The sequence below is a fragment of the Denticeps clupeoides genome, unplaced genomic scaffold, assembly GCF_900700375.1.
Source record: "Denticeps clupeoides unplaced genomic scaffold, fDenClu1.1, whole genome shotgun sequence".
NCBI lineage: Eukaryota > Metazoa > Chordata > Actinopteri > Clupeiformes > Denticipitidae > Denticeps > Denticeps clupeoides.
Genome location: NW_021630121.1, coordinates 156,788 through 183,814, shown reverse-complemented (window position 1 = coordinate 183,814; position 27,027 = coordinate 156,788). Strand labels below are relative to the sequence as shown.

The 27,027-nt window shown below is 41.6% G+C and overlaps 1 protein-coding gene, 40 non-coding genes and 10 pseudogenes across 41 annotated transcripts; all 51 read right to left on the bottom strand.

Moving 5' to 3' along the window:
* Positions 1-48: 48 nt before the first annotated feature.
* Positions 49-167, bottom strand: LOC114784163 (5S ribosomal RNA). The gene has a single exon (XR_003748830.1). It is a non-coding gene; the product is annotated as a 5S ribosomal RNA (ribosomal RNA).
* Positions 168-311: 144 nt separating this feature from the next.
* Positions 312-431, bottom strand: LOC114784089 (5S ribosomal RNA). Its single transcript, XR_003748769.1, has one exon. It is a non-coding gene; the product is annotated as a 5S ribosomal RNA (ribosomal RNA).
* Positions 432-576: 145 nt separating this feature from the next.
* Positions 577-694, bottom strand: LOC114784087 (5S ribosomal RNA). The gene has a single exon (XR_003748767.1). It is a non-coding gene; the product is annotated as a 5S ribosomal RNA (ribosomal RNA).
* A 145-nt stretch (positions 695-839) lies between these two features.
* Positions 840-958, bottom strand: LOC114784126 (5S ribosomal RNA). Its single transcript, XR_003748794.1, has one exon. It is a non-coding gene; the product is annotated as a 5S ribosomal RNA (ribosomal RNA).
* Positions 959-1,100: 142 nt separating this feature from the next.
* Positions 1,101-1,220, bottom strand: LOC114784150 (5S ribosomal RNA). Its single transcript, XR_003748818.1, has one exon. It is a non-coding gene; the product is annotated as a 5S ribosomal RNA (ribosomal RNA).
* A 145-nt stretch (positions 1,221-1,365) lies between these two features.
* Positions 1,366-1,484, bottom strand: LOC114784113 (uncharacterized; annotated as a pseudogene).
* A 144-nt stretch (positions 1,485-1,628) lies between these two features.
* LOC114784124 (5S ribosomal RNA) lies at positions 1,629-1,747 on the bottom strand. The gene has a single exon (XR_003748792.1). It is a non-coding gene; the product is annotated as a 5S ribosomal RNA (ribosomal RNA).
* A 145-nt stretch (positions 1,748-1,892) lies between these two features.
* Positions 1,893-2,011, bottom strand: LOC114784123 (5S ribosomal RNA). Its single transcript, XR_003748791.1, has one exon. It is a non-coding gene; the product is annotated as a 5S ribosomal RNA (ribosomal RNA).
* A 144-nt stretch (positions 2,012-2,155) lies between these two features.
* Positions 2,156-2,275, bottom strand: LOC114784101 (5S ribosomal RNA). Its single transcript, XR_003748781.1, has one exon. It is a non-coding gene; the product is annotated as a 5S ribosomal RNA (ribosomal RNA).
* Positions 2,276-2,412: 137 nt separating this feature from the next.
* LOC114784115 (uncharacterized) lies at positions 2,413-2,532 on the bottom strand (annotated as a pseudogene).
* Positions 2,533-2,678: 146 nt separating this feature from the next.
* LOC114784111 (uncharacterized) lies at positions 2,679-2,798 on the bottom strand (annotated as a pseudogene).
* Positions 2,799-2,941: 143 nt separating this feature from the next.
* Positions 2,942-3,061, bottom strand: LOC114784096 (5S ribosomal RNA). Its single transcript, XR_003748776.1, has one exon. It is a non-coding gene; the product is annotated as a 5S ribosomal RNA (ribosomal RNA).
* A 143-nt stretch (positions 3,062-3,204) lies between these two features.
* LOC114784122 (5S ribosomal RNA) lies at positions 3,205-3,323 on the bottom strand. The gene has a single exon (XR_003748790.1). It is a non-coding gene; the product is annotated as a 5S ribosomal RNA (ribosomal RNA).
* Positions 3,324-3,467: 144 nt separating this feature from the next.
* Positions 3,468-3,586, bottom strand: LOC114784121 (5S ribosomal RNA). Its single transcript, XR_003748789.1, has one exon. It is a non-coding gene; the product is annotated as a 5S ribosomal RNA (ribosomal RNA).
* Positions 3,587-3,731: 145 nt separating this feature from the next.
* On the bottom strand, positions 3,732-3,850 carry LOC114784120 (5S ribosomal RNA). The gene has a single exon (XR_003748788.1). It is a non-coding gene; the product is annotated as a 5S ribosomal RNA (ribosomal RNA).
* Positions 3,851-3,993: 143 nt separating this feature from the next.
* Positions 3,994-4,112, bottom strand: LOC114784119 (5S ribosomal RNA). The gene has a single exon (XR_003748787.1). It is a non-coding gene; the product is annotated as a 5S ribosomal RNA (ribosomal RNA).
* A 145-nt stretch (positions 4,113-4,257) lies between these two features.
* Positions 4,258-4,376, bottom strand: LOC114784117 (5S ribosomal RNA). Its single transcript, XR_003748786.1, has one exon. It is a non-coding gene; the product is annotated as a 5S ribosomal RNA (ribosomal RNA).
* Positions 4,377-4,519: 143 nt separating this feature from the next.
* LOC114784097 (5S ribosomal RNA) lies at positions 4,520-4,639 on the bottom strand. The gene has a single exon (XR_003748777.1). It is a non-coding gene; the product is annotated as a 5S ribosomal RNA (ribosomal RNA).
* A 145-nt stretch (positions 4,640-4,784) lies between these two features.
* On the bottom strand, positions 4,785-4,903 carry LOC114784114 (5S ribosomal RNA). The gene has a single exon (XR_003748784.1). It is a non-coding gene; the product is annotated as a 5S ribosomal RNA (ribosomal RNA).
* Positions 4,904-5,047: 144 nt separating this feature from the next.
* On the bottom strand, positions 5,048-5,165 carry LOC114784104 (5S ribosomal RNA). The gene has a single exon (XR_003748783.1). It is a non-coding gene; the product is annotated as a 5S ribosomal RNA (ribosomal RNA).
* Positions 5,166-5,309: 144 nt separating this feature from the next.
* Positions 5,310-5,428, bottom strand: LOC114784103 (5S ribosomal RNA). The gene has a single exon (XR_003748782.1). It is a non-coding gene; the product is annotated as a 5S ribosomal RNA (ribosomal RNA).
* Positions 5,429-5,572: 144 nt separating this feature from the next.
* On the bottom strand, positions 5,573-5,691 carry LOC114784162 (5S ribosomal RNA). Its single transcript, XR_003748829.1, has one exon. It is a non-coding gene; the product is annotated as a 5S ribosomal RNA (ribosomal RNA).
* Positions 5,692-5,836: 145 nt separating this feature from the next.
* On the bottom strand, positions 5,837-5,956 carry LOC114784100 (5S ribosomal RNA). The gene has a single exon (XR_003748780.1). It is a non-coding gene; the product is annotated as a 5S ribosomal RNA (ribosomal RNA).
* A 145-nt stretch (positions 5,957-6,101) lies between these two features.
* Positions 6,102-6,220, bottom strand: LOC114784091 (5S ribosomal RNA). Its single transcript, XR_003748771.1, has one exon. It is a non-coding gene; the product is annotated as a 5S ribosomal RNA (ribosomal RNA).
* A 146-nt stretch (positions 6,221-6,366) lies between these two features.
* On the bottom strand, positions 6,367-6,486 carry LOC114784108 (uncharacterized; annotated as a pseudogene).
* A 144-nt stretch (positions 6,487-6,630) lies between these two features.
* Positions 6,631-6,749, bottom strand: LOC114784160 (5S ribosomal RNA). Its single transcript, XR_003748827.1, has one exon. It is a non-coding gene; the product is annotated as a 5S ribosomal RNA (ribosomal RNA).
* Positions 6,750-6,893: 144 nt separating this feature from the next.
* LOC114784148 (5S ribosomal RNA) lies at positions 6,894-7,012 on the bottom strand. The gene has a single exon (XR_003748815.1). It is a non-coding gene; the product is annotated as a 5S ribosomal RNA (ribosomal RNA).
* Positions 7,013-7,156: 144 nt separating this feature from the next.
* LOC114784161 (5S ribosomal RNA) lies at positions 7,157-7,275 on the bottom strand. The gene has a single exon (XR_003748828.1). It is a non-coding gene; the product is annotated as a 5S ribosomal RNA (ribosomal RNA).
* Positions 7,276-7,419: 144 nt separating this feature from the next.
* Positions 7,420-7,538, bottom strand: LOC114784159 (5S ribosomal RNA). Its single transcript, XR_003748826.1, has one exon. It is a non-coding gene; the product is annotated as a 5S ribosomal RNA (ribosomal RNA).
* A 146-nt stretch (positions 7,539-7,684) lies between these two features.
* LOC114784146 (5S ribosomal RNA) lies at positions 7,685-7,803 on the bottom strand. The gene has a single exon (XR_003748813.1). It is a non-coding gene; the product is annotated as a 5S ribosomal RNA (ribosomal RNA).
* Positions 7,804-7,945: 142 nt separating this feature from the next.
* LOC114784158 (5S ribosomal RNA) lies at positions 7,946-8,064 on the bottom strand. The gene has a single exon (XR_003748825.1). It is a non-coding gene; the product is annotated as a 5S ribosomal RNA (ribosomal RNA).
* Positions 8,065-8,208: 144 nt separating this feature from the next.
* Positions 8,209-8,326, bottom strand: LOC114784090 (5S ribosomal RNA). Its single transcript, XR_003748770.1, has one exon. It is a non-coding gene; the product is annotated as a 5S ribosomal RNA (ribosomal RNA).
* Positions 8,327-8,470: 144 nt separating this feature from the next.
* LOC114784092 (5S ribosomal RNA) lies at positions 8,471-8,590 on the bottom strand. Its single transcript, XR_003748772.1, has one exon. It is a non-coding gene; the product is annotated as a 5S ribosomal RNA (ribosomal RNA).
* A 144-nt stretch (positions 8,591-8,734) lies between these two features.
* LOC114784137 (5S ribosomal RNA) lies at positions 8,735-8,853 on the bottom strand. The gene has a single exon (XR_003748804.1). It is a non-coding gene; the product is annotated as a 5S ribosomal RNA (ribosomal RNA).
* A 144-nt stretch (positions 8,854-8,997) lies between these two features.
* LOC114784157 (5S ribosomal RNA) lies at positions 8,998-9,116 on the bottom strand. The gene has a single exon (XR_003748824.1). It is a non-coding gene; the product is annotated as a 5S ribosomal RNA (ribosomal RNA).
* A 144-nt stretch (positions 9,117-9,260) lies between these two features.
* LOC114784156 (5S ribosomal RNA) lies at positions 9,261-9,379 on the bottom strand. The gene has a single exon (XR_003748823.1). It is a non-coding gene; the product is annotated as a 5S ribosomal RNA (ribosomal RNA).
* Positions 9,380-9,523: 144 nt separating this feature from the next.
* On the bottom strand, positions 9,524-9,642 carry LOC114784154 (5S ribosomal RNA). The gene has a single exon (XR_003748822.1). It is a non-coding gene; the product is annotated as a 5S ribosomal RNA (ribosomal RNA).
* Positions 9,643-9,786: 144 nt separating this feature from the next.
* Positions 9,787-9,905, bottom strand: LOC114784153 (5S ribosomal RNA). Its single transcript, XR_003748821.1, has one exon. It is a non-coding gene; the product is annotated as a 5S ribosomal RNA (ribosomal RNA).
* Positions 9,906-10,050: 145 nt separating this feature from the next.
* Positions 10,051-10,169, bottom strand: LOC114784152 (5S ribosomal RNA). The gene has a single exon (XR_003748820.1). It is a non-coding gene; the product is annotated as a 5S ribosomal RNA (ribosomal RNA).
* Positions 10,170-10,312: 143 nt separating this feature from the next.
* LOC114784125 (5S ribosomal RNA) lies at positions 10,313-10,431 on the bottom strand. The gene has a single exon (XR_003748793.1). It is a non-coding gene; the product is annotated as a 5S ribosomal RNA (ribosomal RNA).
* Positions 10,432-10,574: 143 nt separating this feature from the next.
* On the bottom strand, positions 10,575-10,693 carry LOC114784084 (5S ribosomal RNA). The gene has a single exon (XR_003748765.1). It is a non-coding gene; the product is annotated as a 5S ribosomal RNA (ribosomal RNA).
* A 144-nt stretch (positions 10,694-10,837) lies between these two features.
* LOC114784164 (5S ribosomal RNA) lies at positions 10,838-10,956 on the bottom strand. The gene has a single exon (XR_003748831.1). It is a non-coding gene; the product is annotated as a 5S ribosomal RNA (ribosomal RNA).
* A 145-nt stretch (positions 10,957-11,101) lies between these two features.
* LOC114784107 (uncharacterized) lies at positions 11,102-11,219 on the bottom strand (annotated as a pseudogene).
* A 143-nt stretch (positions 11,220-11,362) lies between these two features.
* On the bottom strand, positions 11,363-11,480 carry LOC114784106 (uncharacterized; annotated as a pseudogene).
* A 145-nt stretch (positions 11,481-11,625) lies between these two features.
* On the bottom strand, positions 11,626-11,746 carry LOC114784110 (uncharacterized; annotated as a pseudogene).
* Positions 11,747-11,890: 144 nt separating this feature from the next.
* On the bottom strand, positions 11,891-12,008 carry LOC114784105 (uncharacterized; annotated as a pseudogene).
* Positions 12,009-12,153: 145 nt separating this feature from the next.
* On the bottom strand, positions 12,154-12,272 carry LOC114784149 (5S ribosomal RNA). The gene has a single exon (XR_003748816.1). It is a non-coding gene; the product is annotated as a 5S ribosomal RNA (ribosomal RNA).
* Positions 12,273-12,418: 146 nt separating this feature from the next.
* Positions 12,419-12,538, bottom strand: LOC114784112 (uncharacterized; annotated as a pseudogene).
* A 145-nt stretch (positions 12,539-12,683) lies between these two features.
* LOC114784147 (5S ribosomal RNA) lies at positions 12,684-12,802 on the bottom strand. Its single transcript, XR_003748814.1, has one exon. It is a non-coding gene; the product is annotated as a 5S ribosomal RNA (ribosomal RNA).
* Positions 12,803-12,945: 143 nt separating this feature from the next.
* Positions 12,946-13,063, bottom strand: LOC114784109 (uncharacterized; annotated as a pseudogene).
* Positions 13,064-21,116: 8,053 nt separating this feature from the next.
* Positions 21,117-26,532, bottom strand: LOC114784082 (uncharacterized). The gene is made up of 7 exons (XM_028969389.1): positions 26,215-26,532; positions 25,002-25,091; positions 24,825-24,931; positions 23,582-23,742; positions 23,379-23,495; positions 23,173-23,284; positions 21,117-21,138 (listed from the first exon to the last, which is right to left on the bottom strand). The coding sequence occupies exons 1-6, from the start codon at positions 26,313-26,315 to the stop codon at positions 23,189-23,191; spliced, it is 672 nt and encodes a 223-aa protein (XP_028825222.1). The 5' UTR covers positions 26,316-26,532; the 3' UTR covers positions 21,117-21,138; positions 23,173-23,188.
* Positions 26,533-27,027: the final 495 nt, after the last annotated feature.

The window sequence follows — 27,027 nt, the reverse complement described above, 5'->3', positions numbered from 1 at the left end:
ACAAAGCGATGCAAAAAACTTCATTTTAAAAAGTTTTTCAACAGTTAAAGCTTACAGAACCTGGTATTCCCAGGAGGTCTCCCATCCAAGTACTAACCAGGCCCAAGCCTTCTTAGCTTCCGAGATCAGACGAGACCGGGCGTTCTTGGGCTGGTATGGCCGTAAGCAATCTCGGCTTGAAAATCTTGGACTTTAACAACCTAGGCTTGAAAACATATCACAGAGTGAAAATACCTCTTAACTTACTTTAGAAAAAAAACTAACAAAGCGATGCAAAAAAACTTCATTTTAAAAGTTTTTCAAACAGTTAAAGCTTACAGCACCTGGTATTCCCAGGAGGTCTCCCATCCAAGTACTAACCAGGCCCAAGCCTTCTTAAGCTTCCGAGATCAGACGAGACCGGGCGTTCTTGGGCTGGTATGGCCGTAAGCAATCTCTGCTTGAAAATCTTGGACTTTAAAACAACCTAGGCTTGAAAACATATCACAGAGTGAAAATACCTCTTAACTTACTTTAGAAAAAAACTAACAAAGCGATGCAAAAAAACTTCATTTTAAAAAGTTTTTCAACAGTTAAAGCTTACAGCACCTGGTATTCCCAGGAGGTCTCCCATCAAGTACTAACCAGGCCCAAGCCTTCTTAGCTTCCGAGATCAGACGAGACCGGGCGTTCTTGGGCTGGTATGGCCGTAAGCAATCTCTGCTTGAAAATCTTGGACTTTAAACAACCTAGGCTTGAAAACATATCACAGAGTGAAAATACCTCTTAACTTACTTTAGAAAAAAACTAACAAAGCGATGCAAAAAAAACTTCATTTTAAAAAGTTTTTCAACAGTTAAAGCTTACAGCACCTGGTATTCCCAGGAGGTCTCCCATCCAAGTACTAACCAGGCCCAAGCCTTCTTAGCTTCCGAGATCAGACGAGACCGGGCGTTCTTGGGCTGGTATGGCCGTAAGCAATCTCTGCTTGAAAATCTTGGACTTTAAACAACCTAGGCTTGAAAACATATCACAGAGTGAAAATACCTCTTAACTTACTTAGAAAAAAACTAACAAAGCGATGCAAAAAAACTTCATTTTAAAAAGTTTTCAACAGTTAAAGCTTACAGCACCTGGTATTTCCCAGGAGGTCTCCCATCCAAGTACTAACCAGGCCCAAGCCTTCTTAGCTTCCGAGATCAGACGAGACCGGGCGTTCTTGGGCTGGTATGGCCGTAAGCAATCTCTGCTTGAAAATCTTGGACTTTAAACAACCTAGGCTTGAAAACATATCACAGAGTGAAAATACCTCTTAACTTACTTTAGAAAAAAAACTAACAAAGCGATGCAAAAAAACTTCATTTTAAAAAGTTTTTCAACAGTTAAAGCTTACAGCACCTGGTATTCCCAGGAGGTCCTCCCATCCAAGTACTAACCAGGCCCAAGCTTCTTAGCTTCCGAGATCAGACGAGACCGGGCGTTCTTGGGCTGGTATGGCCGTAAGCAATCTCTGCTTGAAAATCTTGGACTTTAAACAACCTAGGCTTGAAAACATATCACAGAGTGAAAAATACCTCTTAACTTACTTTAGAAAAAAACTAACAAAGCGATGCAAAAAACTTCATTTTAAAAAGTTTTTCAACAGTTAAAGCTTACAGCACCTGGTATTCCCAGGAGGTCTCCCATCCAAGTACTAACCAGGCCCAAGCCTTCTTAGCTTCCGAGATCAGACGAGACCGGGCGTTCTTGGGCTGGTATGGCCGTAAGCAATCTCTGCTTGAAAATCTTGGACTTTAAACAACCTAGGCTTGAAAACATATCACAGAGTGAAAATACCTCTTAACTTACTTTAGAAAAAAACTAACAAAAGCGATGCAAAAAAACTTCATTTTAAAAAGTTTTTCAACAGTTAAAGCTTACAGCACCTGGTATTCCCAGGAGGTCTCCCATCCAAGTACTAACCAGGCCCAAGCCTTCTTAGCTTCCGAGATCAGACGAGACCGGGCGTTCTTGGGCTGGTATGGCCGTAAGCAATCTCTGCTTGAAAATCTTGGACTTTAAACAACCTAGGCTTGAAAACATATCACAGAGTGAAAATACCTCTTAACTTACTTTAGAAAAAAACTAACAAAGCGATGCAAAAAAACTTCATTTTAAAAAGTTTTTCAACAGTTAAAGCTTACAGCACCTGGTATTCCCAGGAAGGTCTCCCATCCAAGTACTAACCAGGCCCAAGCCTTCTTAGCTTCCGAGATCAGACGAGACCGGGCGTTCTTGGGCTGGTATGGCCGTAAGGCAATCTCTGCTTGAAAATCTTGGACTTTAAACAACCTAGGCTTGAAAACATATCACAGAGTGAAAATACCTCTTAACTTACTTTAGAAAAAAACTAACAAAGCGATGCAAAAAAACTTCATTTTAAAAGTTTTTCAACAGTTAAAGCACCTGGTATTCCCAGGAGGTCTCCCAGTCCAAGTACTAACCAGGCCCAAGCCTTCTTAGCTTCCGAGATCAGACGAGACCGGGCGTTCTTGGGCTGGTATGGCCGTAAGCAATCTCTGCTTGAAAATCTTGGACTTTAAAAAAAAACCTAGGCTTGAAACATATCACAGAGTGAAAATACCTCTTAACTTACTTTAGAAAAAAACTAACAAAGCGATGCAAAAAAACTTCATTTAAAAAGTTTTTTCAACAGTTAAAGCTTAATAGAACCTGGTATTCCCAGGAGGTCTCCCATCCAAGTACTAACCAGGCCCAAGCCTTCTTAGCTTCCGAGATCAGACGAGACCGGGCGTTCTTGGGCTGGTATGGCCGTAAGCAATCTCTGCTTGAAAATCTTGGACTTTAAACGACCTAGGCTTGAAAACATATCACAGAGTGAAAATACCTCTTAACTTACTTTAGAAAAAAACTAACAAAGCGATGCAAAAAAACTTCATTTAAAAAGTTTTTCAACAGTTAAAGCTTACTAGCACCTGGTATTCCCAGGAGGTCTCCCATCCAAGTACTAACCAGGCCCAAGCCTTCTTAGCTTCCGAGATCAGACGAGACCGGGCGTTCTTGGGCTGGTATGGCCGTAAGCAATCTCTGCTTGAAAATCTTGGACTTTAAACAACCTAGGCTTGAAAACATATCACAGAGTGAAAATACCTCTTAACTTACTTTAGAAAAAACTAACAAAGCGATGCAAAAAAACTTCATTTTAAAAAGTTTTTCAACAGTTAAAGCTTACAGCACCTGGTATTCCCAGGAGGTCTCCCATCCAAGTACTAACCAGGCCCAAGCCTTCTTAGCTTCCGAGATCAGACGAGACCGGGCGTTCTTGGGCTGGTATGGCCGTAAGCAATCTCTGCTTGAAAATCTTGGACTTTAAACAACCTAGGCTTGAAAACATATCACAGAGTGAAAATACCTCTTAACTTACTTTAGAAAAAAACTAACAAAGCGATGCAAAAAAACTTCATTTTAAAAAGTTTTTCAACAGTTAAAGCTTACAGCACCTGGTATTCCCAGGAGGTCTCCCATCCAAGTACTAACCAGGCCCAAGCCTTCTTAGCTTCCGAGATCAGACGAGACCGGGCGTTCTTGGGCTGGTATGGCCGTAAGCAATCTCTGCTTGAAAATCTTGGACTTTAAACAACCTAGGCTTGAAAACATATCACAGAGTGAAAATACCTCTTAACTTACTTTAGAAAAAAACTAACAAAGCGATGCAAAAAAAACTTCATTTTAAAAAGTTTTTCAACAGTTAAAGCTTACAGCACCTGGTATTCCCAGGAGGTCTCCCATCCAAGTACTAACCAGGCCCAAGCCTTCTTAGCTTCCGAGATCAGACGAGACCGGGCGTTCTTGGGCTGGTATGGCCGTAAGCAATCTCTGCTTGAAAATCTTGGACTTTAAACAACCTAGGCTTGAAAACATATCACAGAGTGAAAATACCTCTTAACTTACTTTAGAAAAAAACTAACAAAGCGATGCAAAAAAACTTCATTTAAAAAGTTTTTCAACAGTTAAAGCTTACAGCACCTGGTATTCCCAGGAGGTCTCCCATCCAAGTACTAACCAGGCCCAAGCCTTCTTAGCTTCCGAGATCAGACGAGACCGGGCGTTCTTGGGCTGGTATGGCCGTAAGCAATCTCTGCTTGAAAATCTTGGACTTTAAACAACCTAGGCTTGAAAACATATCACAGAGTGAAAATACCTCTTAACTTACTTTAGAAAAAAACTAACAAAGCGATGCAAAAAAAACTTCATTTTAAAAGTTTTTCAAACAGTTAAAGCTTACAGCACCTGGTATTCCCAGGAGGTCTCCCATCCAAGTACTAACCAGGCCCAAGCCTTCTTAGCTTCCGAGATCAGACGAGACCGGGCGTTCTTGGGCTGGTATGGCCGTAAGCAATCTCTGCTTGAAAATCTTGGACTTTAAACAACCTAGGCTTGAAAACATATCACAGAGTGAAAATACCTCTTAACTTACTTTAGAAAAAAACTAACAAAGCGATGCAAAAAAACTTCATTTTAAAAGTTTTTCAACAGTTAAAGCTTACAGAACCTGGTTATTCCCAGGAGGTCTCCCATCCAAGTACTAACCAGGCCCAAGCCTTCTTAGCTTCCGAGATCAGACGAGACCGGGCGTTCTTGGGCTGGTATGGCCGTAAGCAATCTCTGCTTGAAAATCTTGGACTTTAAACAACCTAGGCTTGAAAACATATCACAGAGTGAAAATACCTCTTAACTTACTTTAGAAAAAAACTAACAAAGCGATGCAAAAAAACTTCATTTTAAAAAGTTTTTCAAACAGTTAAAGCTTACAGCACCTGGTATTCCCAGGAGGTCTCCCATCCAAGTACTAACCAGGCCCAAGCCTTCTTAGCTTCCGAGATCAGACGAGACCGGGCGTTCTTGGGCTGGTATGGCCGTAAGCAATCTCTGCTTGAAAATCTTGGACTTTAAACAACCTAGGCTTGAAAACATATCACAGAGTGAAAATACCTCTTAACTTACTTAGAAAAAAACTAACAAAGCGATGCAAAAAAACTTCATTTTAAAAAGTTTTTCAAACAGTTAAAGCTTAAGCACCTGGTATTCCCAGGAGGTCTCCCATCCAAGTACTAACCAGGCCCAAGCCTTCTTAGCTTCCGAGATCAGACGAGACCGGGCGTTCTTGGGCTGGTATGGCCGTAAGCAATCTCTGCTTGAAAATCTTGGACTTTAAACAACCTAGGCTTGAAAACATATCACAGAGTGAAAATACCTCTTAACTTACTTTAGAAAAAAACTAACAAAGCGATGCAAAAAAACTTCATTTTAAAAAGTTTTTCAACAGTTAAAGCTTACAGCACCTGGTATTCCCAGGAGGTCTCCCATCCAAGTACTAACCAGGCCCAAGCCTTCTTAGCTTCCGAGATCAGACGAGACCGGGCGTTCTTGGGCTGGTATGGCCGTAAGCAATCTCTGCTTGAAAATCTTGGACTTTAAACAACCTAGGCTTGAAAACATATCACAGAGTGAAAATACCTCTTAACTTACTTTAGAAAAAAACTAACAAAGCGATGCAAAAAAACTTCATTTTAAAAAGTTTTTCAACAGTTAAAGCTTACAGAACCTGGTATTCCCAGGAGGTCTCCCATCCAAGTACTAACCAGGCCCAAGCCTTCTTAGCTTCCGAGATCAGACGAGACCGGGCGTTCTTGGGCTGGTATGGCCGTAAGCAATCTCTGCTTGAAAATCTTGGACTTTAAACAACCTAGGCTTGAAAACATATCACAGAGTGAAAATACCTCTTAACTTACTTTAGAAAAAAACTAACAAAGCGATGCAAAAAAACTTCATTTTAAAAAAGTTTTTCAACAGTTAAAGCTTACAGAACCTGGTGATTCCCAGGAGGTCTCCCATCCAAGTACTAACCAGGCCCAAGCCTTCTTAGCTTCCGAGATCAGACGAGACCGGGCGTTCTTGGGCTGGTATGGCCGTAAGCAATCTCTGCTTGAAAATCTTGGACTTTAAACAACCTAGGCTTGAAAACATATCACAGAGTGAAAATACCTCTTAACTTACTTTAGAAAAAAACTAACAAAGCGATGCAAAAAAAACTTCATTTTAAAAAGTTTTTCAACAGTTAAAGCTTACAGCACCTGGTATTCCCAGGAGGTCTCCCATCCAAGTACTAACCAGGCCCAAGCCTTCTTAGCTTCCGAGATCAGACGAGACCGGGCGTTCTTGGGCTGGTATGGCCGTAAGCAATCTCTGCTTGAAAATCTTGGACTTTAAACAACCTAGGCTTGAAAACATATCACAGAGTGAAAATACCTCTATAACTTACTTTAGAAAAAAACTAACAAAGCGATGCAAAAAAAACTTCATTTAAAAAAGTTTTTCAACAGTTAAAGCTTACAGCACCTGGTATTCCCAGGAGGTCTCCCAGTCCAAGTACTAACCAGGCCCAAGCCTTCTTAGCTTCCGAGATCAGACGAGACCGGGCGTTCTTGGGCTGGTATGGCCTTAAGCAATCTCTGCTTGAAAATCTTGGACTTTAAACAACCTAGGCTTGAAAACATATCACAGAGTGAAAATACCTCTTAACTTACTTTAGAAAAAAAACTAACAAAGCGATGCAAAAAAATTCATTTTAAAAAGTTTTTTCAACAGTTAAGCTTACAGCACCTGGTATTCCCAGGAGGTCTCCCATCCAAGTACTAACCAGGCCCAAGCCTTCTTAGCTTCCGAGATCAGACGAGACCGGGCGTTCTTGGGCTGGTATGGCCGTAAGCAATCTCTGCTTGAAAATCTTGGACTTTAAACAACCTAGGCTTGAAAACATATCACAGAGTGAAAATACCTCTTAACTTACTTTAGAAAAAAACTAACAAAGCGATGCAAAAAAACTTCATTTTAAAAAGTTTTTCAACAGTTAAAGCTTACAGCACCTGGTATTCCCAGGAGGTCTCCCATCCAAGTACTAACCAGGCCCAAGCCTTCTTAGCTTCCGAGATCAGACGAGACCGGGCGTTCTTGGGCTGGTATGGCCGTAAGCAATCTCTGCTTGAAAATCTTGGACTTTAAACAACCTAGGCTTGAAAACATATCACAGAGTGAAAATACCTCTTAACTTACTTTAGAAAAAAACTAACAAAGCGATGCAAAAAAACTTCATTTTAAAAAGTTTTTCAACAGTTAAAGCTTACAGAACCTGGTATTCCCAGGAGGTCTCCCATCCAAGTACTAACCAGGCCCAAGCCTTCTTAGCTTCCGAGATCAGACGAGACCGGGCGTTCTTGGGCTGGTATGGCCGTAAGCAATCTCTGCTTGAAAATCTTGGACTTTAAACAACCTAGGCTTGAAAACATATCACAGAGTGAAAATACCTCTTAACTTACTTTAGAAAAAAACTAACAAAGCGATGCAAAAAAACTTCATTTTAAAAAGTTTTTCAACAGTTAAAGCTTACAGAACCTGGTATTCCCAGGAGGTCTCCCATCCAAGTACTAACCAGGCCCAAGCCTTCTTAGCTTCCGAGATCAGACGAGACCGGGCGTTCTTGGGCTGGTATGGCCGTAAGCAATCTCTGCTTGAAAATCTTGGACTTTAAACAACCTAGGCTTGAAAACATATCACAGAGTGAAAATACCTCTTAACTTACTTTAGAAAAAAACTAACAAAGCGATGCAAAAAAAACTTCATTTTAAAAAGTTTTTCAAACAGTTAAAGCTTACAGCACCTGGTATTCCCAGGAGGTCTCCCATCCAAGTACTAACCAGGCCCAAGCCTTCTTAGCTTCCGAGATCAGACGAGACCAGGCGTTCTTGGGCTGGTATGGCCGTAAGCAATCTCTGCTTGAAAATCTTGGACTTTAAACAACCTAGGCTTGAAAACATATCACAGAGTGAAAATACCTCTTAACTTACTTTAGAAAAAACTAACAAAGCGATGCAAAAAAACTTCATTTTAAAAAGTTTTCAACAGTTAAAGCTTACAGAACCTGGTATTCCCAGGAGGTCTCCCATCCAAGTACTAACCAGGCCCAAGCCTTCTTAGCTTCCGAGATCAGACGAGACCGGGCGTTCTTGGGCTGGTATGGCCGTAAGCAATCTCTGCTTGAAAATCTTGGACTTTAAACAACCTAGGCTTGAAAACATATCACAGAGTGAAAATACCTCTTAACTTACTTTAGAAAAAAACTAACAAAGCGATGCAAAAAAACTTCATTTTAAAAAGTTTTTCAACAGTTAAAGCTTACAGCACCTGGTATTCCCAGGAGGTCTCCCATCCAAGTACTAACCAGGCCCAAGCCTTCTTAGCTTCCGAGATCAGACGAGACCGGCGTTCTTGGGCTGGTATGGCCGTAAGCAATCTCTGCTTGAAAATCTTGGACTTTAAACAACCTAGGCTTGAAAACATATCACAGAGTGAAAATACCTCTTAACTTACTTTAGAAAAAAACTAACAAAGCGATGCAAAAAAACTTCATTTTAAAAAGTTTTTCAACAGTTAAAGCTTATCAGCACCTGGTATTCCCAGGAGGTCTCCCATCCAAGTACTAACCAGGCCCAAGCCTTCTTAGCTTCCGAGATCAGACGAGACCGGGCGTTCTTGGGCTGGTATGGCCGTAAGCAATCTCTGCTTGAAAATCTTGGACTTTAAACAACCTAGGCTTGAAAACATATCACAGAGTGAAAATACCTCTTAACTTACTTTAGAAAAAAACTAACAAAGCGATGCAAAAAAACTTCATTTTAAAAAGTTTTTCAACAGTTAAAGCTTACAGCACCTGGTATTCCCAGGAGGTCTCCCATCCAAGTACTAACCAGGCCCAAGCCTTCTTAGCTTCCGAGATCAGACGAGACCGGGCGTTCTTGGGCTGGTATGGCCGTAAGCAATCTCTGCTTGAAAATCTTGGACTTTAAACAACCTAGGCTTGAAAACATATCACAGAGTGAAAATACCTCTTAACTTACTTTAGAAAAAAACTAACAAAGCGATGCAAAAAAACTTCATTTTAAAAAGTTTTTCAACAGTTAAAGCTTACAGAACCTGGTATTCCCAGGAGGTCTCCCATCCAAGTACTAACCAGGCCCAAGCCTTCTTAGCTTCCGAGATCAGACGAGACCGGGCGTTCTTGGGCTGGTATGGCCGTAAGCAATCTCTGCTTGAAAATCTTGGACTTTAAACAACCTAGGCTTGAAAACATATCACAGAGTGAAAATACCTCTTAACTTACTTTAGAAAAAAACTAACAAAGCGATGCAAAAAAACTTCATTTTAAAAAGTTTTTCAACAGTTAAAGCTTACAGAACCTGGTATTCCCAGGAGGTCTCCCATCCAAGTACTAACCAGGCCCAAGCCTTCTTAGCTTCCGAGATCAGACGAGACCGGGCGTTCTTGGGCTGGTATGGCCGTAAGCAATCTCTGCTTGAAAATCTTGGACTTTAAACAACCTAGGCTTGAAAACATATCACAGAGTGAAAATACCTCTTAACTTACTTTAGAAAAAAACTAACAAAGCGATGCAAAAAAACTTCATTTTAAAAAGTTTTTCAACAGTTAAAGCTTACAGAACCTGGTATTCCCAGGAGGTCTCCCATCCAAGTACTAACCAGGCCCAAGCCTTCTTAGCTTCCGAGATCAGACGAGACCGGGCGTTCTTGGGCTGGTATGGCCGTAAGCAATCTCTGCTTGAAAATCTTGGACTTTAAACAACCTAGGCTTGAAAACATATCACAGAGTGAAAATACCTCTTAACTTACTTTAGAAAAAAACTAACAAAGCGATGCAAAAAAACTTCATTTTAAAAAGTTTTTCAACAGTTAAAGCTTACAGAACCTGGTATTCCCAGGAGGTCTCCCATCCAAGTACTAACCAGGCCCAAGCCTTCTTAGCTTCCGAGATCAGACGAGACCGGGCGTTCTTGGGCTGGTATGGCCGTAAGCAATCTCTGCTTGAAAATCTTGGACTTTAAACAACCTAGGCTTGAAAACATATCACAGAGTGAAAATACCTCTTAACTTACTTTAGAAAAAAAACTAACAAAGCGATGCAAAAAAAATACATTTTAAAAAGTTTTTCAACAGTTAAAGCTTACAGAACCTGGTATTCCCAGGAGGTCTCCCATCCAAGTACTAACCAGGCCCAAGCCTTCTTAGCTTCCGAGATCAGACGAGACCGGGCGTTCTTGGGCTGGTATGGCCGTAAGCAATCTCTGCTTGAAAATCTTGGACTTTAAACAACCTAGGCTTGAAAACATATCACAGAGTGAAAATACCTCTTAACTTACTTTAGAAAAAACTAACAAAGCGATGCAAAAAAACTTCATTTTAAAAAGTTTTTCAACAGTTAAAGCTTACAGCACCTGGTATTCCCAGGAGGTCTCCCATCCAAGTACTAACCAGGCCCAAGCCTTCTTAGCTTCCGAGATCAGACGAGACCGGGCGTTCTTGGGCTGGTATGGCCGTAAGCAATCTCTGCTTGAAAATCTTGGACTTTAAACAACCTAGGCTTGAAAACATATCACAGAGTGAAAATACCTCTTAACTTACTTTAGAAAAAACTAACAAAGCGATGCAAAAAAACTTCATTTTAAAAAGTTTTTCAACAGTTAAAGCTTACAGCACCTGGTATTCCCAGGAGGTCTCCCATCCAAGTACTAACCAGGCCCAAGCCTTCTTAGCTTCCGAGATCAGACGAGACCGGGCGTTCTTGGGCTGGTATGGCCGTAAGCAATCTCTGCTTGAAAATCTTGGACTTTAAACAACCTAGGCTTGAAAACATATCACAGAGTGAAAATACCTCTTAACTTACTTTAGAAAAAAACTAACAAAGCGATGCAAAAAAACTTCATTTTAAAAAGTTTTTCAACAGTTAAAGCTTACAGCACCTGGTATTCCCAGGAGGTCTCCCATCCAAGTACTAACCAGGCCCAAGCCTTCTCAGCTTCCGAGATCAGACGAGACCGGGCGTTCTTGGGCTGGTATGGCCGTAAGCAATCTCTGCTTGAAAATCTTGGACTTTAAACAACCTAGGCTTGAAAACATATCACAGAGTGAAAATACCTCTTAACTTACTTTAGAAAAAAACTAACAAAGCGATGCAAAAAAACTTCATTTTAAAAAGTTTTTCAAACAGTTAAAGCTTACAGAACCTGGTATTCCCAGGAGGTCTCCATCCAAGTACTAACCAGGCCCAAGCCTTCTTAGCTTCCGAGATCAGACGAGACCGGGCGTTCTTGGGCTGGTATGGCCGTAAGCAATCTCTGCTTGAAAATCTTGGACTTTAAACAACCTAGGCTTGAAAACATATCACAGAGTGAAAATACCTCTTAACTTACTTTAGAAAAAAACTAACAAAGCGATGCAAAAAAACTTCATTTAAAAAGTTTTTCAACAGTTAAAGCTTACAGAACCTGGTATTCCCAGGAGGTCTCCATCCAAGTACTAACCAGGCCCAAGCCTTCTTAGCTTCCGAGATCAGACGAGACCGGGCGTTCTTGGGCTGGTATGGCCGTAAGCAATCTCTGCTTGAAAATCTTGGACTTTAAAACAACCTAGGCTTGAAAACATATCACAGAGTGAAAATACCTCTTAACTTACTTTAGAAAAAAACTAACAAAGCGATGCAAAAAAAATCATTTTAAAAAAGTTTTTCAACAGTTAAAGCTTACAGAACCTGGTATTCCCAGGAGGTCTCCCATCCAAGTACTAACCAGGGCCCAAGCCTTCTTAGCTTCCGAGATCAGACGAGACCGGGCGTTCTTGGGCTGGTATGGCCTGTAAGCAATCTCTGCTTGAAAATCTTGGACTTTAAACAACCTAGGCTTGAAAACATATCACAGAGTGAAAATACCTCTTAACTTACTTTAGAAAAAAAACTAACAAAGCGATGCAAAAAAACTTCATTTTAAAAGTTTGTCAACAGTTAAAGCTTACAGAACCTGGTATCCCAGGAGGTCTCCCATCCAAGTACTAACCAGGCCCAAGCCTTCTTAGCTTCCGAGATCAGACGAGACCGGGCGTTCTTGGGCTGGTATGGCCGTAAGCAATCTCTGCTTGAAAATCTTGGACTTTAAACAACCTAGGCTTGAAAACATATCACAGAGTGAAAATACCTCTTAACTTACTTTAGAAAAAAACTAACAAAGCGATGCAAAAAAACTTCATTTTAAAAAGTTTTTCAAACAGTTAAAGCTTATAGCACCTGGTATTCCCAGGAGGTCTCCCATCCAAGTACTAACCAGGCCCAAGCCTTCTTAGCTTCCGAGATCAGACGAGACCGGGCGTTCTTGGGCTGGTATGGCCGTAAGCAATCTCTGCTTGAAAATCTTGGACTTTAAACAACCTAGGCTTGAAAACATATCACAGAGTGAAAATACCTCTTAACTTACTTTAGAAAAAACTAACAAAGCGATGCAAAAAAACTTCATTTTAAAAAAGTTTTTTCAAACAGTTAAAGCTTATAGCACCTGGTATTCCCAGGAGGTCTCCCAGTCCAAGTACTAACCAGGCCCAAGCCTTCTTAGCTTCCAAGATCAGACGAGACCGGGCGTTCTTGGGCTGGTATGGCCTTAAGCAATCTCTGCTTGAAAATCTTGGACTTTAAACAACCTAGGCTTGAAAACATATCACAGAGTGAAAATACCTCTTAACTTACTTTAGAAAAAAACTAACAAAGCGATGCAAAAAAACTTCATTTTAAAAAGTTTTTCAACAGTTAAAGGCTTATAGCACCTGGTATTCCCAGGAGGTCTCCCATCCAAGTACTAACCAGGCCCAAGCCTTCTTAGCTTCCGAGATCAGACGAGACCGGGCGTTCTTGGGCTGGTATGGCCGTAAGCAATCTCTGCTTGAAAATCTTGGACTTTAAACGACCTAGGCTTGAAAACATATCACAGAGTGAAAATACCTCTTAACTTACTTTAGAAAAAAACTAACAAAGCGATGCAAAAAAACTTCATTTAAAAAGTTTTTACACAGTTAAAACTTACAGCACCTGGTATTCCCAGCAGGTCTCCCATCTAAGTACTAACAGGCCCAAGCCTTCTTAGCTTCCGAGATCAGACGAGACCGGGCGTTCTTGGGCTGGTATGGCCGTAAGCAATCTCTGCTTGAAAATCTTGGACTTTAAACAACCTAGGCTTGAAAACATATCACAGAGTGAAAATACCTCTTAACTTACTTTAGAAAAAAACTAACAAAGCAATGCAAAGAAAACTTAATTTTAAAAAGTTTTTCAACAGTTAAAGCTTACAGAACCTGGTATTCCCAGGAGGTCTCCCATCCAAGTACTAACCAGGCCCAAGCCTTCTTAGCTTCCGAGATCCAGATTATATCAGATTTGCATTTAGGCATCTAGACGTGGTGAAAACAATTTTCTGAAGTCCAAACCGGTCATTAGAATGGGGGTAAAGAATATTTAAGTGGTTTTGGACGAGACACAGTTGGAGTTTTTAGAAACTGGTGATCTATTGTCATGCACAACCATATGTAGGGTTTACCAGGTCTGAAAAAGAGAAAAGATCCGGTTAGCAACAGTTGTGTAGACAAAAAGCCTTGTTGATGTCACAGGATAAAGGGCAGACTCAAAATGTCAGAACAACCAATGTATGTGGAAAGTGTTGGGGAGTGACGGAATGCATGTACCGTTTAAATGAGTGATAATCAGAATACAGTTACTTTGCTAAAATAAATGTATACACGGCTGTCTGATCAGCGCTGCCACCAGGACGACCATCTGCCCGTTCCAGAGCAAGCACAAGTGTGCGTAATATAGCGCGTAACAGTGCCAAACGTTACCACAAAACGAGGAATAATTAATTCATGCATTTTTATAATAATTTTTATAATAATTATCTCGGTATTGTTCACTGATAAGACCTGATAAGACCTCATTATTTAGTAAACTTAGTGTTTGTTTTTTTGCAAGCATTAGAAAAGCAGCACCTCATATGTTTATGCCAATTGTTAGCCAATTATTTTAAGTTTTTCAACCAAACAGTTCAGCACTGACACCTTAGAGGGTTCTTGTAAATGGCCATGAAGTAATGTTGCTGGGTTGCATTAAAACATATATTGTCTTGTGTTTAAAAAGATATGTGGTGGTTGTCATATGTTGTCATTGTCACATCAAGTTTAAAATATCTGATTTGTATTGAAGGATCTTTAGTATTTTTAAGTTATTTGTGGAAGAGTAATATTGACAGTAAATGCCAAAAAGTATATTTAATTTTTTTTTTTATTCTACTTTATTAACTAGAAAACTGAAGACTGGAGAATTATCAAAACAATTTAACATTCTGTTGGTAGGGTCAAAATGTGGTGTAATCAACATGTAAGCATGGATGCATCCAACCCTGGATCTAGTGGTTCAGGCTGGTGTTGGTCTCTCGGGGGGGGGGGGGCTGTCCATGTAACTACCGATTGTAAGTCACTCTGGATAAGGCTGTCTGATAAATACCATAGATGTACACATAAATTAGTATTGCTGCTGACATGTCCATTCCCTTATTACCACAGTGTACCCCCCCCCCTTTTTTTTTTTTGATGGCTACTTAAATACAGCATAATACACCAAGTCACAAAGCTCAAACTATCTCAGACTAGTTACTTGAACATGACATTGAGTTCGCTGTACTCTACATTCACCAGGTCTCAATCCAAACAGAACACCTTCGGATATTGGCTTTGGATATCATAGACAACCAGCAGACAAATCTGCCGCAGCTACATGATGCTATCATGTCTGTATGGACCAATATATCTGAGGAATATTTCCACACCTTTTTGAGGCTATGCCATGAAGAATAAGGTGGTTCTAAAGGCATAAGGTGGTCCACCCGAGTACTAACGAGGTCTACCTAATAATATGACCAGCGAGAATCAATCATACAGATAGAAAATCTGTGAACAATGAAGCACTTCAGCATCAGAAGGATAAAAAAATACAAATATACTGTAGAAAAAATATACAAATAAATGAAACTTTAAATTCTTTGATATTATAGCCCATAAGTTGCATGCCCCCTCCCTAAAAATCGCACCCCTTGATACGATTTCAGAAAATATGAAATTGTTAACATGAGAAATTTATTTGAAGTTACTTGATAATAATATTAAAAACCATGTCTAAAATATATATATGTCTGATGTGAACTATATTAAAAAGTGGTTAGAAAGTGTGTAGGTATATATTTTCAATATTATCATTACATAATCCATAGTGGAAAAACATGATTAAAAAGAATGTTGAAAAGTTTTTTCAATGTTCATAAATATATCAGTTTGATAAACAGAAGTCTGTGTGAGGTTCATTAAATAGAAATTATAGTTTGTTAACGTTTTTGTGCGGCATATCTTCTGAAAACCAAAGATGAGACACCGTTGGAGAACTGTTTGTTCATAAAACATTGTTACGATTAGTTTTTGTGTGGCATATCATCTGAAAACCATAGATGAGACACCTTTGGAGAAAGGTTTGTTCATAAATCAGCATTATGATTAGTTTTATTTTGGCATGGAAAAGTCTGTTTGTGTGTGTGTGTGTGTGTGTGTGTGTGTGTGTGTGTGAACAGGTTATGTCCTGTGTCAATGGTGTGATGCTTCCTACATACCATTATATGATGTATCTTTTGGAAAATGACTGATGGGATACCATATTCAGTAAGTATATTAACAGTGTTTGCGTTGTATTAAAATTAGTATTGTGTTTAGTATGTGTTTAATACTGAAACAATAGGTTGAGTAAATCCTTGAGTGCAAAACAAGGTTTCTGTTTTAAAAGATAGTCTAAGGGTGTGTGAACTGTGGGTCTGTGTCATTGATATGAGGGGTTCGTAAACCACCAACAATGGTCATTTTTGCAAACATCAGTTTCAAGCGAGCACTAAATAGTAGTTGGTTATCTGCTGGGTGGTGAAGACCTTGTTACTGCCAATGAGGAGCGGTCACAAGCTGGGATGGTTTCAGAGGAAATTAACATTGTTAATAAATGTAGGACTTTATTTTCTGAAAAGAATCTTGAAAAAAAAATTTCATGTTCATAAATATATCAGTTTGATAAACAAAAGTCTGTGTATGGTTCACGTTTTGTGTGTCATATCATCTGAAAACCATAAATGAAATACCTCTGGCTTGTTCATAAAACAGCGTGACGATTAGTTTTATTTTAGCAAGGAAAAGAAAAAGTCTGTTGTGTGGGTGTGGGTGTGTGTGTGTGTGTGTGTGTGTGTGTCAATCATACAAATAGTAAATATACGAACAGTGAAGCCCTTCAGCATCAGAAGGTTAAAAAAATACAAATATACTGTAGAAAAAAATAAGTGAAACTTTAAATTCTTGATATTATAGCCCTAAAAGTCGCAACCCCCCTCTCTAAAAATCACACCTCTTGATACGATTTTAGAAAATATGAAATTGTTAACATGAGAAATTTATTTGAAGTTACTTGATAATAATAAAAAATCATGTCTAAAATATATATATGTCTGATGTGAACTACAACAACTACAAAAAGTGGTTAGAAGTGTGTAGGTATATTTTTCAATATTATCATTACATAATCCAAAGTGGAAAAAAAAAACATGATTAAAAAGAATAGTGGTTTTCAACGTTTTAAAGTAGGATTTGAGAGTTTTTTTTTCATGTTCATAAATATATCAGTTTGATAAACAGAAGTCTGTGTGTGGTTCAATTAAATAGAAATTATAGTTTGTTAACGTTTCTGTGAGAAAGGTTTGTTCATAAAACAGTGTTATGATTAGTTTTATTTTAGCAAGAAAAAGAAAAAGTCTGTGTGTGTGTGTGTGTGTGTGTGTGTGCGTGCCAGTGATGTGATGCCTCCTACATACCATTGTGTGATGTATCTTTTGGAAAAACGACTGAATGTGTTGTATATTTAAAATAAGTATTGTGTTTAAACTTGTTTTTCTTTAACTAGAAATCCTTTTAAACATATATCATTAAAATATGGTTTTAAAAATAGTCTAAGTGTGTGTGTGTGTGTGTGTGTGTGTGTGTGTGTGTGTATGTGTCAATATGAGACTCTGCAAGGTGTCGGGGAAGAATGTGAGATGAAACCGGGAAGGGAAGTGGGGAAAGGGATGGCGTTGGGAGAAATGGGGTCATAAGCCATTAGCAATGGCCATAGTTGTAAACAAGTGATAAGACATCTGTTTTAAAAGTTAGTCTAAGTGTATATGACATCTGTAATGTGACACAAGGGAGAGAGCGATAGAGTGGGGCGAGAAGGTGCTGTGATGCTTCCTACATACAAAATGGGATTCTACCATATTCAGTCAGTATATGAATAGCGTATGCGTTTGTATTTTTAAAATAAGTTTGTGTAAGTATTGTGTTTAAACGTGTTAAACACTGAAACAGTAGATTGAGTAAAACCATACACTTAAAAATAAGGTTTCTGTTTTAAAAGTAGAGGTATACCGGTTTATGACCTCTCCCACAACAGCCATAGTTTGTAAACAAGTGATATGACATCTGTTTTTTCAAAAGCTTGTCTAAGTGATTATATGACATCTAAGACTGTGAGAGGATGCGCTGGGTGTCCAAGGGTGAGATGGGAGAGGGTAGGAGGTCATAAATTACGCGCTGGGTGTCCGGTGGAGAAGGGGAGAAGGTAGAAGGGTAGGTGGTCATAAATTACGCGCTGGTTGTCCAGGTGGAGAAGGGGAGAAGGTAGAAGGGTAGGAGGTCATAAATTACGCGCTGGTTGTCCAGGTGGAGAAGGGGAGAAGGTAAATGGGTAGGGGGTCATAAATTACGCGCTGGGTGTCCGGTGGAGAAGGTAGAAGGGTAGGTGGTCATAAATCATGCGCTTTTTCCTTATGCTGATATGTCATAAATTTTTGACATAAAGTATATTTTAATCACTACTTATACAGATACATATTTATGTTATTTTTTTGTGATGCTATTACCTTCTGCTTCTGTCACTTTCTGCCGTGACAAGTGCAATTTCCCACTTGTGGGACTAATAAAGGTTTATCTTATCTTATCTTGCACTGGGACTGCTGTACAGGACCTCAATTTCGTCGTGCTGTAGTACTAAGTATGATTGTGCAATGACAATAACGTCTTTAAACTTAAATTTTCTCTGGCATTAGATGGAACAATGAAAGTCTCAGAAACGTCAATTTGCACATGTCAATAAATGTTTTTGTTCGGACTCAATCGATTAAAAGTGATTAGTCACTAATAGTCACTTGCCATGATGCATATTTAAAACTATTTTCAATTTGTTACTTTTAAAAGCTATTTAAAATACAGAGACTTTTCCCGTCCACGTCGAATGGTGTAATATCATGCAAGTTAAAGGGAATAAATTGGATAATGAATCCAATGAGTGGATGCAAATTTTTCGACCAATGGTCTCCATGGCAACAGGTCAGTAACGGTCAGTCCGATTAATCAACGTGCTCCACTTCCACAACTCTGGTCGACCCGAAGCGTTTTACCTGCGCCAACAAAGCGAGACTGCGAGCGGGTCTGCAGATCCTCCCAGACGTTGAGGTAAAGCAGACTGTGATTTGTTCTGGAACTGTCTCTGGAACGTACTCAGCTCTTGGTGAGCAGTGGGCACCATGACAGGCGCCCGGGGAGCAGCTTGTGGGGACCGTGCTTTGAACCAGGGGACCTTGGTGGTTTGGCATCCACACCTGCAACCTTCCAATTACGGGGCCACACTTGGACCGTGTAGCCATATTGTAATACAGCTAAAAAACTCAATGTTGCAGGTGAGAACTTAAACAGAACAATCAGGACATGAGAAGAATCATGTCTAGCTGCCCTAAATAGATCTTTCATACAAGACACAGTTAGAAATGATGATGAGCACTTTATTACACCGTGTCATATTTACAATTACGACATTTGGCAGAGCGACTTACAACGTGCTTTCAAGTTACCATCAATGAAGAGATCAATTCCGGTTCACTAGGACCCCCAATTATGAATACAATGGTAAATGGTAGTAGCCTAGGGGTAACACACTCGCCTATGAACCAGAAGACCCGGGTTCAAGTCCCGCTTACTACCATTGTGTCCCTGAGCAAGACACTTAACCCTAAGTTGCTCCAGGGGGGGACTGTCCCTGTAACTACTGATTGTAAGTCGCTCTGGATAAGGGCGTCTGATAAATGGCATAAATGTAAAATGTATTCATTCTGTTGTAGATTCTGTACACAAGTTTGACAAGAAGAAGGTTACAAGTTCATCTAAATATTCTCTAATGAAGTACTGGAGGCTCAGAGTATACGAGGTGCAGTGCGAGGTGTAATAAGGGCTGTGAGGTAGGATGGTGCTACTCCATGTTTGGCTTTGTAGGCCAGCATCAGTATTTAGAACCTGATGCGTGCAGCTACTGGGAGCCGGTGGAGGGAACGTAGCAGAGGGGCGGTGTGGAGAACTTGGGAAGGTTGAATATCAGTCGTGGTGCTTCGTCCTGTATGAGTTGTAGAGGTCGGATGGTACATAGAGGTAGATTCTTGTTTACTGCCACTTTCACTTTTTAATCATTATTATTGGTGTGTTTTACACTGAACCGGAAGAGCACCAAGTTCCAGGTTCAAACCCCACTTACTACCATCGTGTCCCTCTGTCCCCAGGGGGACTGTCCCCGTCACTACTGAATGTAAATGTGTTGTTACGGAACAAGTAAAATAATATAGTTGTATATATTCCAAGTGAAATCTACACGACAAGACGTGTGAAACTCAAGAAAGGCAAAGGAGATTTCATTCATTTTTTCTTTATAGATTCTTTATTTACCGAAATATCCTACTGAGTCTTCCTTTTACCTTCAGAGATGGAGGGACCAGGCGAGCAGTACTGGAGGCTCGGAGTATACCAGGTGCAGCGCGAGGTGTAATAAGGGTATTATAAATCATTATAAATCCCAGAATCTCTGTATTTAATCAGCTCAAGGTAATGTTGAGACGTGAGAGAAAGTCCAGATGCACACAAATAACTTGTTTAAGATTGCATAAGATTGACAGAGTGCTTGGTCTGAATTGTGCTGACTGTCTGGTTCCAGTTCTGTATTTTACATGGTAAACACAAGTTGGAGAGTAACGGTGCCACGTCTGGGTGCAGCAGGAGCCCCAGCTGGCAGCACTCAGCCTGACAGCAGGGCTCTAACCATGGACAGGTGCTGCTGGGTAGGCATCCGTGGTTGGAGCCCTGTTAGAAGGAACCGACACTGATGCATCGATGTGGATCCTGAACTTTGATTTCAGTTCCTGGCAATCGCCACACGCCTGTTGGTTTGTTTTTCTTGGCTTCCTTTGTTTTGTCCCTCGTGCCTTTTTCTTTTGTGCGTATTAATAAATCCCATTTGCCCAGATGTCCCGTCTCTGCGCTTCCTTCCCCCGTCAGCCCGTGGTCGTGACAAACAGAGGTAAAATGTACAATGAGACATTGTTCTGACATTCAAACAAATCCTGTAAAATTTTCTGATATGTATTGTATTTCTTTTCGTAAATTATTTGTCGTTCCGGCAGCTCAGGTGGCACTTTATTTTAAAAAGTCTATATTTGCCAGATCAAGTAAAGCATACATGTGCATGTTTTTGGTGTTATGTTTTGGTGTTTAATTTTCATTATATTCGTGCATTTTCTAAAGATTCTGTTTTTGAATAAAGGGTTGGAAATGAATGCTTTTATTTATTCATAATTTAAAAAAATAATCGACAGATTAATTGATTATTAAAATGATTGTTAGTAGCAGCCCTGCTTCTTTATTATCGGAAGATAAATCGAACATTAAGACTAACTGTGCTGTAAAACAAGTATTTGCTTTATTAGATATTTCTCCAGATTTATTTGTTTTAAAGCCAAATGGCGTATGATGTAAGCCAGGACTTTATTAGGCATCAGACCAAGTGATGATTATCACCATTTCACAGGGTGAAGAGCAGGAATCCGCTGAAGATGCAGTGATTACTCTCATCGTTGTAAAGTCGCTGGTTTCCAGTCTCCCGCCTCCAGCTGCAGAGTCACGCCGCCGACCAGGTAGGAGACGTGGTGGTCCATGTCGTACTCCCCCAGCAACATGATCCTCTGCTGGTTCCTGTACAGCGCTGTGTACATGGTGCGCGATGAGAGGATGTCCGCCACGGTGAACCTGAAGAAGTAAACGCCCTTCACTGGAGCGGTGAAGAACCCTGCAAGAACCATACAGAAAAATTCACTACAGTCAGATCTACTACCATGATGCACCTGTCAGGTTAAACAGGAGACTATCAGTCCCTGTTCATCACCGGACCGAACCACAAACCCTGGTGGACGCCAGGGACTCCGCCTTCCAGTCCAAAGACAAAGAGGCTCAATTCTACAGGCCGAGCCAACCAGTCACGGGCCAGTAAGAAGCAAAACGAGCTGATGCAGAGAAGATGAACATGGCTGCCCGCTCCTCACCAACGGTGATGGTTTAAGCCTTTAAACCTGAGCCACACCGTGTGTGGTGTTTCACAAGGACAGTCACTTCACTTTCACAAAGTGCGTTAAGACCAAGCACCAAGCAACGTCCTCCAGCATGACCGATGGATTGGCATTGGGCCAGTAATGGTGTGGGTTGCCATTTCTTCGGGGGGCCATAAAGCCCTCCATGTGTTAACCAGAGGTAGCCTGACTGCCATTAAGTGCCTAGATGAGATCCTCAGACCCCTTGTGAGACCATAGGTTGTGCAGTGGTGGCCTAGTGGGTGCAGTGGTGGCCTAGCGGTTAAGGAAGCGGCCCCGTAATCAGAAGGTTGCCAGTTCTAATTCCGATCCACCAAGGTACCACTGAGGTGCCATTGAGAAAAGCACCGTCCCCACACACTGCTCCCCGGGCGCCTGTCATGGCTGCCCACTGCTCACCAAGGGAGATGGTTAAAAGCAGAGGACATATTTCACTGTATGCATCGTGTGCTGTGCTGCAGTGTATCACATGTGTCAATCACTTCACTTTACTTTACATAGGTTGGCCCTGGTCTCAGGAGACCATCTGTCAGTCACCTCATCAGGAGCATGCGGGGCATTAAACCAGGTAAAGAACAAATTATTTAATATGAATATATAATTTATTCAGATCTAGGACCTCCGAGCATGATCTGGCTAAATTCAAGAAGTGGATTCCACAACTCGGGACCCCCAACAAAAGGGCAAAGAGGCATCAGGATCACGGGAACTTTGTGCCATGCAGGTTTTCTTCCAGGCCCAGTCGGCTTTCTTCACGTGTAGGCTCAACAAGTCCACCTCCTCCTCACTGTAGTTCCAGCTCTATGCATTATTATTGCTCCATGATGCAGAAAGTATTTAAAGGAAAAGGAGCTGTTTTTTCAAAATGTGCGTAACAATTTTATCATTTTACGTCCCGGTGGTAGCTGGTTTACTACTTGGCTACTGGCTCTATAAAGAAAGGTTAGAGTCCTGCAGAAGAAACATGGAACATTTACAGCGATACCAATGCATGCTTGATGCAGCTTTGAGCAGGACTCTGGAATATTCAAACAGAATATCCAAGAATCTAAAAGACACCCTGAAACGTGCTACCGAGGATCAACAGAGAAACCGGATGCTCTTCGAAAACCACATGGACACCTTGATGACGGTCCTTCTCAGTCACATACGTCCACAAGATAGGCTGGACACGGAGGACACAGTGGACTGTGGCTGAGCCTGTCCAATGACATGAGCACTTTAGTTCTCTACAACAATGCATGGAAGACAACTGCTTGAACCTGGTCTGCAGACTGTGAATGTTAATTTTCAACAAACGTATTGCCACTTTGGGCAGTGGTGGCCTAGCGGTTAAGGAAGCGGCCCCGTAATCAGAAGGTTGCCGGTTCGAATCCCGATCCGCCAAGGTACCACTGAGGTGCCACTGAGCAAAGCACCGTCCCCACACACTGCTCCCCGGGCGCCTGTCATGGCTGCCCACTGCTCACTCAGGGTGATGGGTTAAATGCAGAGGACAAATTTCACTGTGTGCACCGTGTGCTGTGCTGCTGTGTATCACATGTGACAATCACTTCACTTTCACTTTTTCTTTCACTTTCACCTTGATTTATATGGAAGATAAGATGAAGTGTAATTCTCATCTATTGCTGAATACAGTTCTTGAAGATCGACCTTATCAAGGTCACCGCTTGCACAAAGGCAGGGTTTATCATCGTAAAAATATTTTTAATACAGACACGCACACACACACACACATCAATCATAACAGTCTCAGCCCTCGGGGTAGATCTGCTCCAACCACGGCTGCAGCACAAACTTCTCTCCATCGAAGTGTGTGAAGTAATGGTCCAGGGTGGGGATGTCAGGCTGGAAAATATACAAAAATGTTATTTGATGAGTTTAAAGATGACTGTACTGTGTGTGTGTGTGTGTGTGTGTGTGTGAGAGTGTGTGTGTTTACCTTCATTCCTGTAAGGGGCCGAATGGCAGACTGAGGCAGGTATCCAATCATTATAGAAGAGGGTCCAGGGCCATTAAACACAATCTTATAATGCGGGCTGTCCTCTGCTCTCTTCATCTACACAACACGAGAATTTGATTGCTTTTGTTTAGTGCTAATTGTGTGTGTATTGTGTGTATGAGTGTGTGTATGTGTGTGTTTACCTCTGACTCGCTGTATCTTTTTTTGATCCACTGTGGAGGGGCTCTGAGTTTGGCGTCCCAGCTGATTATCACCCCAATCATGTGGTTCTCTGTCTCCATGACAACCTGCCCCACGCGGTGCAGCACGTATGCGGGTCGTGGGCTGTGGACCTCTGTGGATGCTACACACACAATAAAGTGAAATAAACAAAAATGTAAAAAAAATCAACCTGAAGTGTTGTCTTATTAATTTTGTAATATTAATTTCTAATCAAACTGATAGGCAGTGGTGGCCTAGCGGTTAAGGAAGCGGCCCCGTAATCAGAAGGTTGCCGGTTCGAATCCCGATCCGCCAAGGTGCCACTGAGGTGCCACTGAGCAAAGCACCGTCCCCACACACTGCTCCCCGGGCGCCTGTCATGGCCGCCCACTGCTCACTCAGGGTGATGGGTTAAATGCAGAGGACAAATTTCACTTTGGGGAATTACCAGCTCAGCATGGCAGTGGATAGCTTCCTGTATGGAGGATAGATCTTCCCATGTGATATGGATATATATCTGCACCTCACAAGCTCTCGACTGGTGTCCCTCAGGGCTCAGTACTCGTGCCTCTCTTGTTCTCTCTTTGTAGCATGGGTTATCCAATCACTGCTATGTAGATGACACCCATCTCTTCTTCTCTTATCCACCATCAGATATAAACGTGTCCACCAAAATCTCTGCATGACTCTGATTCAAAATACTGACGCTGGCCTACAAAGCCAAGGAAGGGTCAACAGCACCCTCCAGCGTCAGATCCCTCATCTCTCCTCGCACTGCACACCGATCTCTCCCATCTTCCAGCGTTGCTCCACCTTATAGTGCAGTACATCTCTCAAGGTACTAGGAACGCATTCATCTAGACTCTTCTACGCCTTGGAGACGAGGTGGTGCAATCAACTTACACTAGCTGAGTCACTAAAGATCTTCAAAAAAAAGCTAAAAACCTTCCTGATTAGAAAATATTTGGTCTTAAAGAGCTCTTCCGTACACTTTCTATATAAAATGAGGAATTTCAGTGATAAATATTTAAAGCACTTGTAAGCAACCCTCCCCATATCAAACATTGATGAAATATTGATTTATCTAAAGCGTTTAGAGCAGAATTTCCTAGAGCAGAAACAATGGCATGATGTGTGTGGAGAAAGAGACTCTGTTCTCCTATTGTGCTCTGTCCATCTGTAGATGTTTAATGTCACTGTAGCTGCTGTACCGGTGACCTTTACCTCCAAAATATCCCAGGTCATTATCATGGAGCAGCACCTCCAGGGCCGGAGACTCTCCTGGTATGTCCTCCTCCGCCTCTTCCTCCACCTGTGGTGCCCTCAAACGTCTGCAACAAACGCAACGTCAGTGGTGGCTGGGAGGATGAAGCTGCTGGAGAAGCAGGAACATCTACTCACGTGATGTCAGGAAGACAGGAGCTCATCCACTCCGCCCACGCGCTCACATTCAAGTACGAGCGGCGCAGGTCCGCCCACATGCTCAGGAGTCTGAGTTAAAAACGCGTTGGGTAAGAAGCCGCAGTAGTATTAAACATGCAAAATGATGATGATGATGATTATTAAGTGTAAAGTGAAGTGATTGTCACATGTGATACACAGCAGCACAGTACACAGTGCACACAGTGAAATGTGTCCTCTGTATTTAACCCATCACCCTGAGTGAGCAGTGGGCAGCCATGACAGGCGCCCGGGGAGCAGTGTGTGGGGACGGTGCTTTGCTCAGTGGCACCTCAGTGGCACCTTGGCGGATCGGCAACCTTCTGATTACGGGGACGCTTCCTTAACCTCTAGGTCACCACTGCTTTATTTATTAACGGCTTTATTAATAATCTATCATTATTAATAAAGCCGTTGAAACAGTCTGTGCTTCCAATCTGTGGCATCATAAGGTGACATGAGGTGCAGCTTCTTTCTATAAGATGTCATAACCGGTCACTATAATTTCCATTTACGGTATTTACCAGACGTCCTTATCCAGATCGACTTACAATCAGTAGCGACAGGGACAGTTCCCCCCTGGAGACACTCAGGTTTAAGGGTCCTGCTCAGGCACACGATGGTAGTAAGTGGTGTTCGAACCCGGGACTGTGTTACCCGCTAGATTACAACAATAAGGTTAGAGGTTCCCATTCCAGGAGTCAAGCGTGAAAACGCGTTTAGAATTCTAAACGCTTTTCCCCCCGGGTCACACAGTGACTGGAGTTTAGTCTAATGTCCAAAACCCCAACAATGGAACCAGGCTTTAGGTTTCAGGGGCGTTGGGTCGTGTTTGGGGTGAATAACGCCCTGACTGCCATATATTATATTATTGTACTTTCATTAAAGCAAAATTACTCAGCAACAAGCAAACACGTGATCAATATGGTGAAATACATCATCTGTGTTTAATTAATTTATCATGTTCATTATAATTACAATGTAATGTAACGCTTGTGAATGAACAGTAATTTGTATTTGGTGTGCATTGTAAAATAATTGATAAGTACTGAATTGATAAGGTATTTTCCGCCAGATTCACAGCCAACTTTAGAGTTCCGAACCTTGGTAAAAAGCGGACACCTCTCTCCCCTGGTATTCGCGCATTTAAAGACTGTCATTTCGTCCGGCCCACCTGTCTGTCGCGCTGTCGCCGTCGCCGCTCCACCTGGAGAGCAGGTACTGCGCGGGCAGCGCGGCCAGCAGCAGGGTCAGCTGCAGCAGCGGCCGGGCCATCGGAGCCACCTGGACAGGTGAGGGGTCCCGCGGTGTCACGCCGACACACGGACACGGACACGGAGCCAATGGCCGCGCAGCACGACGAGCCTGTCGCGCCGCTCTCGGGCCGCCACGTCAGGGTTCCGCCGCGGCGCGATTCATGACTCGCGAGTCACGAATCGGAGGTCTTCACTGAACCGAATCCTTTGAGTCACAACTACACCGTGGCTTAAGTGTAAACACAGTCACATGAATACATCTCACACTCACTTGCATATCTTTCAGTTTCTTTTCTTTCCATCTGAATCTGAATCGCGCTCCTAACCCGAGTCAGTTCATCCGGGGTTCCGACTCAAGTGACTCACTCACCCGGATCAGAGGGAGCCGGATCCTAAAAAGGAACCGAGTTGTGTGTGTGTGTGTATATATATGTATATGTATGTGTGTGTGTGAGTGTGTGTGATATATATATATATATATATATATATATATATATATATATATATATATATATATATATGAGAGAGAGAGAGAGAGAGAGAGAGAGAGAGCGTTCCCCAACTTGTGGTTTTTCGCTCATACTGTTCACAATAATGCTAATATTTTATCTGCACAATTGTTTGGACTATAAAAAAAATCCTTCTGTGGCTGTTTTTTGTGAAGGTCGCAGCGTGTTTACTTTTCTACACATGATGAATTCATATGAATTCATGGGAACAGGTGAGAGGTC

Bases quoted from the DNA above. Each gene is read 5' to 3' on its own strand.
- LOC114784082 (XM_028969389.1), bottom strand. From the start codon at position 26,315: ATGGCCCGGCCGCTGCTGCAGCTGACCCTGCTGCTGGCCGCGCTGCCC. The intron at 23,743-24,824 runs GTAAAGGTCACC...TTGTGTGTGTAG, and splicing joins TGACCTGGGATATTTTGGAG to CATCCACAGAGGTCCACAGC. The intron at 23,285-23,378 runs GTAAACACACAC...TATATTTTCCAG, and splicing joins GGCCCCTTACAGGAATGAAG to CCTGACATCCCCACCCTGGA.